The sequence below is a fragment of the Octopus sinensis genome, unplaced genomic scaffold, assembly GCF_006345805.1.
Source record: "Octopus sinensis unplaced genomic scaffold, ASM634580v1 Contig15903, whole genome shotgun sequence".
In the NCBI taxonomy this organism is placed as follows: Eukaryota; Metazoa; Mollusca; class Cephalopoda; order Octopoda; family Octopodidae; genus Octopus; species Octopus sinensis.
This window is the reverse complement of record NW_021833993.1, coordinates 32,501-52,023: the sequence shown is the minus strand read 5'-3', so window position 1 is coordinate 52,023 and position 19,523 is coordinate 32,501. Positions and strand designations below refer to the sequence as shown.

The following is a 19,523-nucleotide window of genomic DNA, read 5'->3' as shown; positions in this document are numbered from 1 at the left end:
GGGAATGATCTAGATAAAATTTTCCAATCTAAAGAAAATTTTATCTAGATCATTCCACTATGATAAAGGGAAGTCTTTTTGTCCTCTCTGTACAGAAGAGCAATTTTCTCTCCTTTTTCCAAACATAAATAGTATACTTACCAAATCTACTCACAAGGCTTTCGTTGGCCCAAGGCTATAGTAGAAAACACTTGCCCAAGGTGCAATGCAGTGGCACTGAACCCGGAACCTTGTGGTTGGGAAGCAAGCTTATCTATTTCATTAAATTGGCTATGAAAGCCATATACACATGGAGAAGCTATGGGCTGGACAAAGACATTGATGAGATGAAATGAATGATGAACAGGATGGTATTAATGAGAGAAGGCAAAAGATGCCCACCGATCTTTGCTTCTCTAAAACATTGTGCTTTTGTGAACTTGCAATTTGAGTCAATAAACCTCTTACCAATATTTCTTTTGGACTCAAGGTCCTTACAATGAGGCACTAAGCCTCTTACCTCAAATGACACCATGTCCTTGAAATGAGGCACTTGGCCTCTTACATTTTTTTCTTATGGGTCATATGCCCTTTCAGTACGAGGCACTTGTCCTCTTATTTTCACAATTTTCCACCTCGCCGGCACCTGACCCAGCACCAAGTGTCACTCAGGCACTCCGATAGTACCAGATCAGGGTACCTCGATCGGAAAAGGAATACGTCCACCGAGAAGGGGTCCATTTCAGGTTATGTCTCCTCCACTGGCAAGCTTTTTAAAAAGTAAGCTTCTTACCACACAGCCATCCCGATGCCTATATTATAACTTTTATTTTGCTGTCTTGGGAGGGTCATCATGCCAATAATAATAATAATAACAACAACCCATGCAGTGGTTTGATATCACTTTATTGTTAGGCAATTGGTTAACAATAAAGATGTGATATTAAACCAGTGCGTGTGTTATTATTGGCATAACGACCCTCCCAAGACACAACAAGATTTGTTTCAACAAAAATTCATTAGTTTTGGTTTTCTTTTAGCGATAAAGATGTGATATTGAACCAGTGCATGTGTTATTATTGGCATAACGACCCTCCCAAGACACAACAAGATTTGTTTCATGTCAAGAATCTTGCAAACCAAACACAAAAACGAAACCTATTGCATCTGTTTCTGCAAAAAAAAAAAAAAAGATGCAACCTTTTTTACGCTTGAATCTTAATTTTTTTTTTGTTTGTTTTTTTGTTTGCCTTTCAGCTATGGAAGATGGAACTTCGGTGCTCTGAAGGCAATTGGTGTAGACGGGCCTGCACCGATTATGTTTTTGGGTAACTTGATTGAAATGGGCAAACGGGTGAGTAAATATTATAAGTATATAAATCATCATCATCATTACCACCAACCACACCACCATCATCATCACCACAACCATCACCACCACCACCACCATCATCATCATCATCAACATCATCATCATCATTATCATCATCAACACCATCATCATCATCACCACCACCACTACCATTATTATCATTATCATCATCATCATCATCATCAACACCATCATCATCATCATCAGCACCACCGCCACCACCACCACCATCATCATCATCATTTAAAGTTCGCTCTCCATGCTTGCATGGGTTAGATGGTTTCTATAAGTAGAATTGGTTCTACTATATGGCTTTGAAGATTTTAAGTCAAGAAACCTGGATGTTATCAAAGAAGCTTGAGAGGCGGTTGGATGGAACTTACACTCGCCTCCTTATGAGAGCTCAAAATCTCTCGTGGAAGCGCCATCCAACCAAAGTACAAATATATGGGAAATTACCACCTGTATCATCTCTTGTGAAAGGTAGGAGAGTCCAGTTTGCTGGACATTGTTGTAATTTCTACTCTTCTCCTCTGGAAGCCATCTACTCACGATATCAGAGGGCGCACACTCTCCTACCCTGATGTAATCTCCAGGGATACAGGCATCCAGCAACAGGACCTCTGTAATGCTATGATGGATCGTGAAGTCTGGCGTAACATAGTAAATTCCATTGTCTCGACCACGGTCGAACAATGATGATGATGGCTTGAATACATAGGTGCTATTTACATGAGTCCAACACCCTAACCACTACGCCATGCAGTGGTTATAATGTAGAGGCTAACGTTGTAGTTTTCACTATTACGCTAAACACACCGGCCTCATTTTAATAAAATTGAGGATGTTTGCTCATGCACAGTGATCTTTCGCTACTTCGTGGTTCAACTATCGCTGATTCACGACTTCAGGGATTTTTAAGACATATATATATATATATATATGAACACCTAAAATTTTTCATTAAATCCATTAAAATATTAATTATAAATATTATTTCCTAGTCTAGGAACAACAACACAAGCGTAAAATATGTTTCTTTATTACCCACAAGGGGCTAAACATAGAGGGGACAAACTAGAACAGACAAACGAATTAAGTCGATTACATCGACCCCAGTGCGTAACTGGTACTTAATTCATCGCCCCCGAAAGGATGAAAGGCAAAGTCAACCTCGGCAGAATTTGAACTCAGAACGTAGCGGCAGACGAAATACCTATTTCTTTACTACCCACAAGGGGCTAAACATAGAGGGGACAAACAAGGACAGACAGACGAATTAAGTCGATTACAGTCAAATTAAGTCAACCTCGGCAGAATTTGAACTCAGAACGTAGCGGCAGACGAAATACCTATTTCTTTACTACCCACAAGGGGCTAAACATAGAGGGGACAAACAAGGACAGACAGACGAATTAAGTCGATTACATTGACCCCAGTGCGTAACTGGTACTTAATTTATCGACCCCGAAAGGATGAAAGGCAAAGTCGACCTCGGCGGAATTTGAACTCAGAACGTAACAGCAGACGAAATACGGCTACGCATTTCGTCCAGCGTGCTATCAGTTCTGCCATAGCAAAGAAGCATATACAGGGGTATTTGAATTTAAGATAGGCTGTGATTGGTGCAATGGAGAGAGACGATGAATCACAGCTTTCTATTTTGTAATCTGGCCTGTGTAACAGTAACAATCTTTATTTTTTTAAATCTAAAGTGTTATTGCTTAACAGTTGTCCTTGTTATTAATAGACAACTGTAATGGGTGGGTTGTTAACTGTACTGGGAGGGTTTTAAAAGTGCAAATACACGTTAAATAAATACTGTAATTATGGTGTCCCTACTTTGCAGAAATTCAGTCATCGCGGCCGGTCTCGGAACCAATGTACCGCGATAAACGAGGGATCACTGTAATAACAATTGTGACTCAGATAAATGAGAGCTAGCTATTCTCCAAACGTAGCTTTTAGTAGTGAACCAGTAACTGACTTTTCTCGTTGGGGAAAGTAGAACATAGTGTTTGAATATCAGTTCCAACACCATCATATTTGTGAGGCCCTCTGTAATAAATCTGGGATCTTTTCGGTTTGAACGGCAGTTTTTTCTAGCAGTGTCATATGAAATTGTCATCCATAATTATGACCCTAGTATCAATCTATTGCATTTCAATCTGTTTTAGGGTTAGGGTTAGGGGTGGGAGGAAGGGTATCTTTTTTTCTTCACAAATATAAATAAACCCAATCTGTTTCTTAAACGAGGGACATATTCATATGGCACAGAATGCTATTTACGGATCTTTTCCTTTTGAACGGAATTGTTGTTGTTGCTGTTGTTATCATTGCTAATGTTGCTGTTGATGATGATATTTTTTTTGTTTTTTATTATTATTATTATTATTATCATCATTGTCATTTACTTTTAATCTGCATGTTTGATGCAATCACCTGCCGGGGCACACCCAGCACCCTAGGGCAAGTGAAGGTTAAGAGTTGTTGAAATACAGCTGAAAGCTTGGGGAGGGGAAGTAGAGATATATCTCCATGTAATGCAAACACAGACATTTACATTGATAGGGTTTTTCTAAGGATGTGGGCAGTACTTGTTAGCACAATCTTTTGGATTTCCTTGAGACATGGTTTTCCAGGGATATTGTCTAGGTGTTTCTGACATCCCTTTTTTATCATACCTAGGGCACCTACAATAACAGGAACAGTTTTTGTTTTAAGATTCCACATCCTCTGTATTTCGATTTCCATATTATTATTATTATTATTATCATTATTATTATTATTATTATTATTATTATTATTATTATTATTATTATCATTATTATTATTATTATTATTATTATCATTATTATTATTATCATTATTATTATTAATATTATTTATTATTATTATTATTATTATTATTATTATTATTATTATAATACGCCATTTTCTTTTCTTTCAGAACATCCATTTCTGTTTCAGTCATTGGCAAAAGATCTATGGAGATACATTCGGGTAAAATAATTTTTAATGGCTATTTTCTCACCTTGGTTCTTGTCCTAATTTGAAGCTGGGTTGTCATAATCCTAAGAAATGCTTACAGTGTTTACTCTTGGCCATTTAGCATTTAAATTGACCATATCTGAAGGCAGTGAAGGCACGTGGCTTAGTGGTTAGGGTGTCAGCATCATGATCGTAAGATTGTGGTTTCAATTCCTAGACAGGGCAGTGCATTGTGTTCTTGAGCAAAACACTTCATTTCATGTTGATCCAGTCCACTCAGCTAATGGTTAGGATGTTGCACTCATGACTTCTAGACTGTGGTTTCAATTCCTGGACCGGGCAGTGCATTGTGTCCTTGAGCAAAACACTTAATTTCATGTTGCTCCAGTCCACTCAGCTAATGGTTAGGATGTTGCACTCATGACTTCTAGATTGTGGTTTCGATTCCTGAACCGGGTGACGCGTTGTGTTCTTGAGCAAAACTCTTCATTTCACGTTGCTCCAGTCCACTCAGCTGGCTAAAATGAGTAACGCTGCGATGGACTGGCGTCCTGTCCAGCTGAGGAGCATATATGCCAGTGAAACTGGGAAACCGGGCCCATGAGCCTGGCTAGGCTTTAAAAGGGCGCATTTATTTTATTATTATCAGGTTCAGTGTGGAGGTGCGTGGCTTAGTGGTTAGGGTGTCAGCATCATGATCATAAGATTGTGGTTTCAATTCCTGGACCGGGCAACACGTTGTGTTCTTGAGCAAAACACTTCATTTCACATTGCTCCAGTCCACTCAGCTGGCTAAAATGAGTAACGCTGCGATGGACTGGCGTCCTGTCCAGCTGGGGAGCACATATGCTATTGAAACTGGGAAACCGGGCTCATGAGCCTGGCTAGGCTTTAAAAGGGCGCATTTATTTATTTTTATATATCTGAAGGTGCATTTTTTAGTGTTTTCTTCTGACCCTTGATCATTTGGATATCTTGGATCAGTCAGGTTGTCTGATGCTGAGTTGGCTCCACTGTCCACAGCATCTGGTCCATCCCCCTTATGCTCTCACTGTCCTCCTCTGTGCTGTTTCAAATATTTTTCTTAATCACAGAAATTATAATTATCAGAAATGTTAGCGCGTCGGGCAAAGTTCCTAACGGTATTTTGTCTGTCTTTACGTTAAAGGGTAGCGAGCTGGCAGAATCGTTGGCACATCGGGCGAAATGCTTAGCGGTATTTCGTCTGCCGTTATGTTCTGAGTTCAAATTCCGCCGAGGTTGACTTTGCCTTTCATCCTTTCGGGGTCGATTAGATAAGTACCAGTTACGCACTGGAGTCGATATAATCGACTTAATCCATTTGTCTGTCCTTGTTTGTCCTCTCTGTGTTTAGCCCCTTGTGGGTAGTAAAGAAATAAGTATTTCCTCTCCCGTTACGTTCTGAGTTCAAATTCCGCCAAGGTCGACTTTGCCTTTCAGCCTTTCGGGATCGATTAGATAAGTACCAGTTACGCACTGGGGTCGATATTATCGACTTAATTCCTTTATCTCTCCTTGTTTGTCCTCTCTATGTTTATCCCCTTGTGAGTAGTAAAGAAATAAATCAGTATAGTTAATTATTTATTTATATATTTATCATTTAGTGTTTATCTTGGCTGTTTTCCGCAAGTGGTTTTTCATGATCCAAAAGCTCTGGAAGAAATCTATGTCAAAAACTTCTCCAATTTCACCAACAGACCTGTGAGTATTCTTTGATTTTTCTGGTGGTCTTTTATCTTGTATCTTTTATTTGTTTCAGTCATTGGACATGTTATAGTAGAAAACACTTGCCCAAGGTGCCACACAGTGGGACTGAACCCAGAACCCTGTGGTTGGAAACTGCGGCCATGCTGGGGCAGTGACTTAAGGAATTTTTAGCCAAGTGAATTGACCGCAGTACTTTTTTTTCTCTTTTAAATTCTGGTACTTATTCTATCAGTCTCTCTTTGCCAAACTGCTAAGTTATGGGGACGTAAATAAATACACCAACATTGTTGTCAAGCAGTGGTGAGAGACAAACAGAGACTCACAAACACACACACACACACATATATATATATACACACACATACATGCATACATATCTACATATATATACGTAGATATATATATATATATGTGTGTGTGTGTATATATATATATATACACACATACATACATGCCTACATATATATATGTATATATATATGTGTGTGTGTGTGTATATATATATATATATATATAGGGAGAATTCACAAAAAACAAAAGACGAAGACAGGTGGTGTAGACAACAAACAGATGTATTAGTATAACACTCGGGAAGTGAAAAAGTCTTTAACATTTTGAGCCTATGCTCTTCCACAGAAAGGAACACAGAAAGAAACAAGGAGAGAAAATAAAGAATGTGTAGTGGCTAGTGATCTATCATGGCAAAGGCTGGACAAAAGAGTCACACATTATAGAGAACTCCAAAAATATTAATGGAGTTCTTTATAATCTCTGATGAGGCTTATGGTTATATATATAAGTACCCTATTTTTAAATGCCTACAACCTCAATATAATTGACAACTATAGGCAATAAAAAAACTACTTTTAACCACAGGCTGAAACAGCTGTAAGGAGTGATTTTAATGATTTCAATAATTTATATTATGATTTTTATAATTTGTATTCTTATCTTATATGTATTGAATTATAATGTATATATGTATGCTATTAAAGTTCTCATTTTGTTAAATGAATAAATAATTCAACATTCTAATATCCGAAAGTTGATCAACAAACTAAATTGTTTCTCCATTTTCTTATTTGTACTATAAATTAACGGTAAAAATATTTCTTTACCTTCACCCGTTTAATACAATAAATAAGTTAATTGCATTGCAATTAAAGACATTTATGTATTAAGAATTTGGGTACTTTACCAACAGTATATTAGATAAATACTATCCCTTAGTGGGTTGCACCCATAACCCCTAACTTACTTTGCGTTTTATATATATATATATATATATACATACATACAGGTACCACCACGCTTGAAATAGCAGCCAAAACTTGACTCTAAAACCACATTGAACTTTTAATGTGGTTTTAGAGTCAAATTTTGGCTGCTATTTCAAGCATGGTGGTATCTCTTAGAGACCCTAAATTATAAATTTTAATAAAAATTATTGCCTTTGAAGGTTCTTATTCCCATGCTGGCCACTTGATAAGTTTGATATTTAAATAACGATCTTATCCTTGACGATGATGATGATGATGATGATATATATATATATATATATATATATATATATATATATATATATATATATTATAAATATGGATAAGATCGTTAATTTAAATTAAATAATGACCTTATCATGTGGCCAGCATGGGAATAAAACCTTCAAAGGTAATAATTATTATTAAAATTATAATTTAGGGTGTATGTACATACATGTCTATACACACACACACATATATATATACATACACACACACACACATATACAAGTATATATGCGTCTGTAAGTGTATGTGTGTGTGAGTGAGCGATTGAGAAGGTAAGAGAGAGAGAGAGAGAGAGGTAAAAATGTGCTATGCAATTATGTCACAATGGTATGCTATCCATCTTTCTATCTCTCTGTCTATAATGGAGAGATGACAGATACAGAGAAGCAAGGTTACAAGTAGCTAGATAAAAACTAAGCACTGATCTAATAGCTTTTTTTTAGGTCCAGTAATCATTACTTCAGCATTTTCTCATTGCTCAACACATATATATTTTATGTAAACACGTGGTTTAATGACTCTCATTGATAGATAAGAGAGGCTATTATATTCTTTCCTATTCTTTGGTCTGACCAAAGCTTTGTGGTTGGATTTGGTAGACTTTGTAAATGTGTTTGTCACCCTCTCCCACCTCAGCTTGACAACTGGTGTTGGTGCATTTATGGCCCTGTTACATAATATGTTCAGCAGTGACTGATACGTAGATTAACCCTTTCGTTACCAACCCGGCTGAAACTGGCTCTGGTTCTGAGTACAAATGTCTTGTTTTCATAAGTTTTGAATTAAAATCTTCCACCTAACCTTAGTCACAATTTATGTTCCTAACACTAGCTTAATGATAACGATGTTATTTTACTAAATTCTCTGTTATATTTAAAGTAATTGAAAGAAACACAGAACATCTCAAAATAAATACAGTAATGAAAGGGTTAAGTACCAGGTTTAAAAAAGAAAAAAATTAGTACCAAGGTTGATACATTCGATTAAAAATTCTTCAAGGCAGTGATCCAGCATGGCCACAGTTTAATGCCTAAAACAAGTAAAATATGTGAGATAGAAGATATATTATATAACACAAGAAAAATAATCCAGAATAATCCTTGTCCAGCAGCAGACTAATCCCCAAATCTAATCAGTTCTTGCCAGTCACGAGACCAAACAACTGACTGGCACGTACAAGCACCCACTGCACTCTTGGAGTGGTTGGCGTTGGGAAGGGCATCCAGCTGTAGAAGCTCTGCCAGATCAAGATTGAGGCCTGGTGCAGCCATCTGGTTTGCCAGCCCTCAGTCAATCGTCCAACCCATGCTAGCATGGAAAGCGGACGTTAAACGATGATGATGATGATGATGATGATGAACACCTCATTCTTGCTCTACACCCAGGTCACCTCCTAGTTGACTTGTTTCTTTCCTGTGGGGTACTAATCACATGTTCATAGTACCAGAGTTGTGATCTCTTAATGCAGAGGAGTAGTGGCTCAGTTTGGAGAGTCTCTTTGATTTCCAACCTATGCTCCCTGTGGATCAGCTTATTTTTACCTCTGCCTTAGCGAAGGTGGAGGTATTGTTTTTCAGTTGTGTTTGTCCATGGACAAGATACCTCAAGAACCGCTGGATGGACTCGGATGAAACTTTCAGGGATATTTGGCTTCGTGACAGGCAAGAACTGATTTGATTTTGGGATCGATCCGGTACCAGACAAGGATTCTGGATTATTTTACTCTTTACTCTCTTTTACTTGTTTCAGACATTTGACTGCGGCCATGCTGGAGCACCGCCTTTAGTCGAGCAAATGGACTCCAGGACTTATTCTTTGTAAGCCTAGTACTTATTCTATCGGACTCTTTTGGCGAACTGCTAAGTTACAGGGACGTAAACATACCAGCATCGGTTGTCAAATGATGTTGGGGGACAAACACAGACACACAGTTTTTTTTACTTAATTTTTAAGAGCGGTTGGGTCGCTTTAGTATTCTATTTGACTGCGGCCATGCTGGAGCACGCTTTAGTCGAGCAAATGGACTCAGGGACTATCTTTGTAAGCCTAGCACTTATTCTATCGGACTCTTTTCCGAATGCTAAGTTACGGGGACGTAAACATACCAGCATTGGTTGTCAAGCAATGCTAGGGGGACAAACACAGACACACAGTTTTTTTTTACTTAATTTTTAAGAGCGGTTGGGTTCCCTTTTAGCATTCTCGTTTGTGAGAGCAGTTGAGTTTATTTCAGATATTCTCATTTTAAAAATCATCTCCGGCTAATCGTTGGGAGGACATTGGTGTTGCCTTGGCGGAGGCTTGCACTCTCTGAGTGCTCTTGGTATTAATTTTTATCTGTTCTTAATTTGTTTGTTTCCTTGTTCCTTCAGGATATATTCAACACAGATGAATATTTTGATGATATGATTCCGATGGCCAGAGACGAACACTGGAAGTTCCTTCGAGTTACTTTGTCCCCGTGTTACACAGGAAAACAACTGAAAGGAGTAAGTACTTCTCTCTCTTTCTCTTCAATTCTCTCTCACTCTCCTCCTCTCCCTCTCTCTCCCTCTCCTTTTCTCCCTCCCTCTCTCTCGCTCTCCTCCTCTCCCTCTCTCTCCCTCTCCTTTTCTCCCTCCCTCTCCTCCTCTCCCTCTCTCTCGCTCTCCTCCTCTCCCTCTCTCTCGCTCTCCTCCTCTTCCTCTCTCTCTTATCTCTCTTCAATATCTCATTTCTTTATCTCTCCCAGTTATTTCTCTTCACTATCTGTCCCTTCTCTTTCTGTGCCTCTCTCTCTCTCTCTCCCTTTCTCTGTTTCCCCACTCTCTCCTCCCTCTGTTTAATCATTGTCTGTCTGTTTGTCCCTCTCTATAAAGCTGCCATTCTTACAACTCATTTGTATGGCTTGGAATTGTGGACACCCTACAGGTGGCACATTAATAAACTAGACGTCTTCCACAAGGGCTGTCGCAGGAGAATTTACAGTTATTCACTGAAAGACAGAGAATCTAATACCAACATTTTTCACATGTCTAGGACTGGTGGAACCGAAAGCTTCCTTATACAGTTGCAATTTTACAGGGTTGGCCATGTCATCAGAATGAGTGACAAAAGAATACCCAAAGTCCTCATGTACAGACAGTTTGATAGTGGACACAGCAATGTTAGCTGAGCATGGCTCAGATATAAGGACTAGCTGAAGAGTAACCCTTCAGTAGCCAATACAGCCCAAAACACCTTGGAGAAAACAAAACAGAGATCGTAGTATCAAAATGGTATTAGCGACATGGTTTTGACCAGCATTACATGGGGTTAAAGGTGCAAGGCAAAGGAGAAAAGCAGCTGTAAATATGTTCCCTACACTGACTTGTAATCCTTATACTTGGAACATCTGAGGGCTCCATACATTATTTACATTATTTACATTCGACAGATATTTGTCCTCATCTTGTTTGTTGTTAACACATTCAGGTGATATACCCTCCAGCCTTCTTCAGGTGTCTTGGGGAAATTTCGAATCTCGGTTCTCATTCCTAAGGTATTTTTCGGTATTATTATTGTTATTGAGTGAGAGAGCAGTGCATGCCATCAAAGTGACACTCGGGTAAAATATACGAAGCCTAGTGTACCCATCATGACTACTCGTCTGATAAGGGTACACTAGGCACATACATCACAACCATATGTGCGCGACATGATGATCTCATATCAAGATAAACAGCACATGACCTTGCAGGTGGGGCCCAGTAAGAATTTTCTTTAGATCAAGCAGACCATCCTGCTTAAAAAGTCCCTGAATAAGGATTGTTTAAGGATGTTGAACGAACCACCCATGTTTCCAGAGGTGGATTATTCAAACCCCAAAGAATCTCTCTCAATACATGGCTATGATGCTCCCCCACTACTTCTGCTCATGATGAGAGATGCACATATTGTCAGCCACTAAGGGACATGCTCAACTGATTAAGGTCAAACAACTAACAAGCAAATCTGTGGTATTGAGCAGAATATTTGCTGTAGCCCATCTTTTATACCAAGACAAAACAATGTACATGATGACACTTCCAATCAGTTAAGATCAGAAGCCATGAGAGCCACTGCCTGGCACTACATCAGGGCATTTATTATTATTATTATTACTATTATTATTATTTTGGTCATATTATGTGGAGAAAATCCCTGGAGAAGAACATCATACTCGGAATGGTCAGTAGCAAGAGAGGAAGAGGCCGACCAAGAACCTGCTGGCTTGACACCATCAAGAGTGATACCAGCATGGACATAGCCAATCTGAAAGAAGCGGCCCAGGATAGAACTGACTGGAGGACACTGATCCAACGAGTAACCGAGAGTTGACTTCGACTGAGCGGATAGATAGATAGATTATTATTATTATTATTATTATTATATTATTATTATTATTATTATTAGTAGTAGTAGTAGTAGTAGTAGTATTCAGGTCACTGCTTGAAATCAAACTCACAATCTTGGGGTTTGTAGCCCACGCTCTTAACCACCACGGGCATATTGCGTAGGGTTATGGTTGATAAAATGAGTATCATTTAAGCGCTCTGATATTGCTGGCCTTGTGCCAAAATTTGAAATCATTATTAATTATTGTTTTTAATTGTTGTTGTTGTTTCTTTTAACAGATGATTATGTTAATGAAGAAACCAACTGAAAATTTGTTGAAGATTTTCAGCAAATTTTCTGAAAGTGGACAGGAATGTAACGTGCAAGAGTAAGAAGGAAATTTTTTAAATCTTCATCTGGTCTTCTTTCAGTTCCCGCCCCAACCCATGTGTTGAGCAATCGGTGGTGGTCCCGGTTTTGTGAACCTATTATCTAACATGCTCTAGCTTGTTAGACTAAGTGCTTCCCAATTGTCAGTGCCTGCAAAAAAAAAAAACTTCTTCTTGTAGAGATTTAGGGACAGAAGCAAACAAATCAAAACAAGTAAAATGACACAGTGTGATTTAGGACGGTGGACGAGGACGAACGGTTGAACAAAATACGGCCTTGGGGCCAAGGTGATGAGAATAGTGGGTAATGCTAAGAAAATGTCTTGAAGGATGGAGAACGGAGAGACAGAATTTGCCATTGGTCAGCTATGGAACCAGTGTAAGAAAGGAAGAAAAAGAGAAAATGGTCACTGGTTACATGACAGCAGCTGGTAGAGGAGAAAGACAGACGCATGTATATACGAGAGAGAAAGAGGGAGTGTCTGAGAGGGAGAAAAAGAGAGAGTAAGTATGTTTGCATGTGTGTATGTATGTATGAGCATGCATGCATTTATGCCTCATTGTCTTGACATCTTGTGATAGTTGTAAACGAGCATCACTGTTCTACATGCGGTGTTTTTTTCCATTTCTGATTTCTGATGAACACATGTGGGGGGATTCAAGCGGTGTCATTGCTGGTGCCACCTGGCTGGCCCCCGTGCCATGGCACGTAAGGGGGCACCGTCCGAGCGTGGTCGTTGCCAGCGTCGCCTTCGTGGCACCTGTGCCGGTGGCATGTGTGGACGGATTCGGGCGAGGTTGTTGCTGGTGTCGCCGGACTGGCCCCTGTGCCAGTGGCACGTAAAAGCACCCACTACACTCTCGGAGTGGTTGGCGTTAGGAAGGGCATCCAGCTGTAGAAACTCTGCCAGATCAAGACTGGAGCCTGGTGCAGCCATCTGGCTCGCCACCCTCAATCAAGATCGTCCAACCCATGCTAGCATGGAAAGCAGACGTTAAACGATGATGATGGTGATGATGACACATCTGATCATGAGGAAACATTACCTTAGCCGTGAATAAGCGAGGGTTGGCAACAGGTAGAGCATTCATGGGCCCAACCTTGGCAAATAGACCTCCCTGGATTCTCTCTGGATTCTCTCTCACTCACACAAGCATGAAAAAAAAAAAAAAAATAAGAAGAATGGCTACTAACTCATTTAATGGGGATTCTTTCAGCAATCCTGGATAAAATTTTAAAATCCTATATATATATATTTTTTTTATTTAAATGTATTTTAGTGCATTTAGTAAATACACGTTGGACAACATCGCTGCCGTGGGGTTTGGTGTTGAACTAAATTCTTCAGAACAGGGTGATCATCCACTAGTGAAAAATGCTTTGAGTATTTTGAATAAACAGAATGAACTATTGATAGGACTACTTTCCAGTAAGTCAGTTTCCTTTAATTTTTATTATTATTTTGGTGCAGCCATCTGGTTTACAGCCCTCAGTCAAATTGTCCAACCCATTCTAGCATAGAAGGCAGACACACACACACACACACACACACATATCTTTATATATAAAAGTCAAGTTGTGTGTCTGTCTCCTACGATTTAGATTCCTAACTACTCCCACATTTTGCAGTGCAGTTTAACCAAATTCGGGTATCTTATAGTCGTGATTCATATCGAGCCCTTCTGGGTATTAGCGCACGTCTACGATGAGTCTACGATTTTAAAAAAATTTACCATCAATTTTTCACATTTCTAATGCATTTTCGGTCGGTTTATATAAGGGAAGTAACTCTCTAAAAATGTATTATTAAATCTCAGAATGTAAAAAGCTACAGTAACACCCCGCTTTGTGGTTAGCCATATTGAGATGGCTATTATACTTTACATCTCTAAAAATGCTTATATAGTTATTTCCCTTACAAACCCGAGCAACGCCGGGCAATACTGCTAGTATATATATATATATATATATTTAACAATTAAGGATAAAATCTTAATAAGTAATCTTAACAAGAAATTATCAGGTAGTTAGCGTGAAAAACCTCATAAGAGAAAAAATTCGAAAATAATTTTTTCACTTGAAAATATTTATTTATATTGTATAGAGGGCATTATTACACATAAATGCCACATGCTAAGAGGGACATAAGTCATTACTACCAAAATTTAACTAATCATACCTAATGCAGCTCCCGAAGCAAGACATTTAAAAAACTGAATTTAGTTCTATATCATCTGTGATTTTGCAATTAACATATTAAATACGTCTTTTGTTCATCAGTAGAACAGATTCTGAACACATCATAAATAAACAACCAACATATCTAGTGAAGCCAAACAGACATCTGCTCCCCTCGGCGAAGCACATGGAAATGTTTATTGATCATATATTCGGTAAATGGCGGGCTTTTTCGAACTGCATGTCGGTAGGAAAAGTTTTTCTTCGGAATAAATTTAACAATTAAGGATAAAATCTTAATAAGGAATCTTAACAAGAAATTATCAGGTAGTTAGCGTGAAAAACCTCATAAGAGAAAAAATTCGAAAACAATTTTTTCCCTTGAAAATATTTATTTATATTGTATAGAGGGCATTATTACACATAAATGCCACACGCTAAGAGGGACATAAGTCATTACTACCAAAATTTAACTAATCATACCTAATGCAGCTCCCGAAGCAAGACATTTACCGAATATATGATCAATAAACATTTCCATGTGCTTCGCCGAGGGGAGCAGATGTCTGTTGGGCTTCGCTAGGTATGTTGGTTGTTTATTTATGATGTGTTCAGAATCTGTTCTACTGATGAACAAAAGATGTATTTAATACGTTAATTGCGAAATCACAGGTGATATAGAACTAAATTCAGTTTTTTAAATGTCTTGCTTCGGGAGCTGCATTAGGTATGGTTTGTTAAATGACTGAAACAAATAAAAGTGTAAAAAAAAAAAATTAAAAAGAAAGTCAAAGCAAATATTCAATTTGTTTATGCTTTTTATTTTCTTCTTTTTTTTTTAGCTGTAGCTCCTGGCTTGGTAAACTTCCTCAGCAAACTGAAAGTTTTAGATTACTTTAATAAAAGGACAAATCTTCTTGCAGAATTTTCTAAACAGCTTCTGAAGACTCGAAGACAAAATCTCAACCCTAATGTACGTTCCTTTTTTTATCTCTTTCGCTTCCCTTTTTTGCTGTTGTTGTGCTTATAAATTTCTTTAACATTTAAAGAGGCAAGTTGGCAGAATCATTAGCATGTTGGACAAAAATACTTAGCAGCATTTCTTCCAATTCATTAGGTCCTGAGTTCAAATTACACCAAGGTCGACTTTGCCTTTCGTCATTTTGGCATTGATAAAATAAGTTCCATTTGAGCCCCGGGATCAATGTAATTGACTGGCCCAAGAAATTTCATCCTTGTACACATAGTACAAAGAATTATTATTATTGTTGTTATTGAAGGTGGCATGTTGGCAGGAACGTTAGCACGCTGGGCGAAATGTGTAGCAGTATTTTGTCTGCCGTTACGTTCTGAGTTCAAATTCCTCCGAGGTCGACTTTGCCTTTCATCCTTTCAGGGGTCGATAAATTAAGTACCAATTATGCACTGGGGTAGATGTAATCGACTTAATCCCTTTGTCTGCCCTTGTTTGTTCCCCTCTATGTTTAGCCCCTTGTGGGTAATAAAGAAATAAGAAACATATGTCAGTTAAAACACGTAGCAGCATTTTGTCCACCTTTACATTCTGAGTTCAAATCCTGCTGCGGTAAACTTTGCTTTTGAACCTTTGGGGGATGAGGGGTCAATAAAATTAATACCAGTTGATCACTGTTGGTGTCTTATTTTAATATTTCTGAACTTCGTTTTGTGATTTTTAAATTCTTTCTTTCTTGTGTTTTTCGGTAAAGGGAGCATGTAAAGATTTCCTGGAAATCATGCTCGAAGCTCAAGTGGCTGGAAATGAAAACCTGACAGGAAACGGAGCAAAGGATATCCCACTGGAAAACATAAGTGATTGGAAACACAAAAGAGGTTAGCATTTCTTCTTCTTCTTCTTCTTCTTCTTCTTGTTCGCCTTCTTCTTGTTCGCCTTCTTCTTGTTCGCCTTCTTCTTCTCCTCCTCCTTCTTCTTCTTCTTCTTCTTGTTCACCTTCTTCTTGTTCGCCTTCTTCTTCTCCTCCTCCTTCTTTTTCTTCTTCTTCTTCTTGTTCGCCTTCTTCTTCTCCTCCTCCTTCTTTTTCTTCTTCTTCTTCTTGTTCGCCTTCTTCTTGTTCGCCTTCTTCTTCTCCTCCTCCTTCTTTTTCTTCTTCTTCTTCTTGTTCGCCGTCTTCTTGTTCGCCTTCTTCTTCTCCTCCTCCTTCTTTTTCTTCTTCTTCTTCTTGTTCGCCTTCTTCTTCTCCTCCTCCTTCTTTTTCTTCTTCTTCTTCTTGTTCGCCTTCTTCTTGTTCGCCTTCTTCTTCTCCTCCTCCTTCTTTTTCTTCTTCTTCTTCTTGTTCGCCTTCTTCTCCTCCTCCTTCTTTTTCTTCTTCTTCTTCTTGTTCGCCTTCTTCTTGTTCGCCTTCTTCTTGTTCGCCTTCTTCTTCTCCTCCTCCTTCTTTTCCTTCTTCTTCTTCTTGTTCGCCTTCTTCTTGTTCGCCTTCTTCTTCTCCTCCTCCTTCTTCTTCTTCTTCTTCTTCTTGTTCGCCTTCTTCTTGTTCGCCTCCTTCTTCTCCTCCTCCTTCTTTTTCTTCTTCTTCTTCTTCTTCTTCTTCTTCTTCGCCTTCTTCTTCTTCTTCTTTTTCTTCTTCTTCTTCTTCTTCTTCGCCTTCTTCTTCTCCTCCTTCTTCTCCTCCTTCTTCTTCTTCTTCTTCTTCTTCTTCTTCTTCTCCTTCTTCTTCTTCTGACGGCATTCACCCGGGGTGGGTTGAGCTGGCTTCATTCATCCTCAATGCTGCATCTCTCACAAATGCCGTCCAGGCCTGGTGATTTGAGGCTAACGACCGCGTGATCTCCAACCACTCCTTATTCCAGCAGCGAACACCATAGATATGGGGGCCTAGGTTGGGTTCCAGATCAGCCTTGACCGTCATCAGCCAGGTTTTTCGTTGTCCACCACGATGCTTTCGCCAACCCTGAAGGGGAGCTGGGGCAATTGCCTCATAGATGAATTCTCCTGGTTGACGACGGAGGGCATGACCCAGCCAACGCAGACGTCTCGTTAGGATGACTTGTCGGAGGGAGGTGATTCTGCACTGGTGTCGCACCGAATTGCTGGAGACAAAGTGATGCCATTGGACACGAAGGATGCGGCGTAGACAGAGGTGATCGAAGGATTCTAGTCGCTTAATATCTTCCACCCTCATTGGTTAGCATTTGCATATATAATATGTTGTAGTTGCTCTTGCATACAGGCTTATACGTTCTAACTCTTTCCGGTCGGGCATCCCTAATCTTGTGGGCTCATATGTGCTAGTGCTATGTAAAAAAAAGACCCATGCTGGTGTTGTGTAAAAACTCGCAGTACATGCTATAAAGGGGTTGGTGTTAGGAAGGGCATCCAGCCATAGAAACCATGTCAAAACAGACATGGAGCCTGATCTGCCCCTCAGTTGGTCAGCTTTTCTCAAACTGTCCAATCCATGCCAAGCCATGATGGCAGCGACAGCGTGTGTGTGTGTGTGTTTGTGTGTGTATGTATACATATGCATACACACACACACACACACACACACACACACACACACATATATATATATATTTGCACACATATATATGTTCCTTCTTGTGCCATGCCAGGCTCATAAGGGCTGGTTTCCCGGTTTCAGTTGTGTAGAAATTCCCCACTTGGATGGGATGCCAGTCTTTCGCAGATTTACTCACTTTTGCCAGCTGAGTGGACTGGAGCAACGTGAAAATGAAGTGTTTTGCTCAAGAACACAAGGCATCGCCCAGTGTAGGAATTGAAACCACAACCTCACGATCTTGAGCCACCACACACACACACACACACACACACACACACACACACATATATCACCATGATCACCGTGACTGACCAGGCTATCTGATGTTGCTACACATCGCTGGTGACAATGCGGTTTGCATTGTTTTAGCCTTCAAATGACGCCACCCCGCTGGCTAAGCGAGCAGGCCAACAGAAGAAAGAGTGCGAGAAAGTTGTGGCGAAAGAGTACAGTAGGGGTCGCCATCACCCTCTGCCGGAGCCTCATGGAGCTTTAGGGTTTCACTCAATAAACACTTACAACGCCCGGTCTGGGGAATCGAAACCGCGATCCCACGGACAGCGAGTCGCTGCCCTAACCACTGGGCCATTGCGCCTCCATATATATATATATAACATAATATATATATATATATATATATATATATGTATGTATATATATGTATTTGTATATATATGTATGTATTATATGTATATATATATATGTATATATATGTATATATATATATGTATATATAGATATATAGTATGTATATATATGTATATATATATATGTTAGTATATGTATATATATATATATGTATTAATATATGTATGTATATATATGTATGTATGTTATATATATGGTATATATATATGATATATATGTATATATATGTATGTATATATATAGTATGTATAATATATATATAGATAGATATAGATATATATATATAGAGATAATATATATATAGTAGATATATATATATATTATATATATCATATATACTGTAGATATATATATATAGATATAATACATAGATATACATACATATATAGATAGATATATAGATATATATATGTATATAATATATAGATAATATATATATATATATATATATATAGAGTATTGTATATATAGATAATAGAGAGTAGATATAGATATATATATAGATATATATATAGATATATAGGTATATATATATATATAGATAGTATATATATAGATATATATATATAGATATATATAGTGGATATAGATATATAGAGGTATATGATATAGATAGATATGTATATATATATATATATAGGTATATATAATATAGATATATATATAGCGAGATATATGATATATAGATATATATATATATATATATATATAGAGATAGTTATAGATATTTAGATATATGTATATATATATAGATATATGTATATATATGGATATATGGTATCTATATATATTATATAGCTACTATAGATA

The 19,523-nt window shown here is 38.3% G+C and overlaps 1 protein-coding gene across 1 annotated transcript in view; it reads left to right on the top strand.

The window, feature by feature from the left end:
• The first annotated feature begins 1,181 nt into the window (after window positions 1-1,181).
• LOC115230612 (cytochrome P450 3A21-like) overlaps window positions 1,182-19,523 on the top strand; it is a 29,026-nt gene continuing 10,684 nt past the window's right edge. Inside the window, exons 1-8 of the mRNA XM_029800751.2 lie at window positions 1,182-1,333; window positions 4,302-4,354; window positions 5,968-6,064; window positions 9,993-10,109; window positions 12,255-12,343; window positions 13,626-13,774; window positions 15,366-15,496; window positions 16,251-16,374. Coding sequence (XP_029656611.1) covers window positions 1,298-1,333; window positions 4,302-4,354; window positions 5,968-6,064; window positions 9,993-10,109; window positions 12,255-12,343; window positions 13,626-13,774; window positions 15,366-15,496; window positions 16,251-16,374 — 796 coding nt within the window. The 5' untranslated portion in view covers window positions 1,182-1,297. The remainder of the gene's footprint in view (window positions 1,334-4,301; window positions 4,355-5,967; window positions 6,065-9,992; window positions 10,110-12,254; window positions 12,344-13,625; window positions 13,775-15,365; window positions 15,497-16,250; window positions 16,375-19,523) is intronic.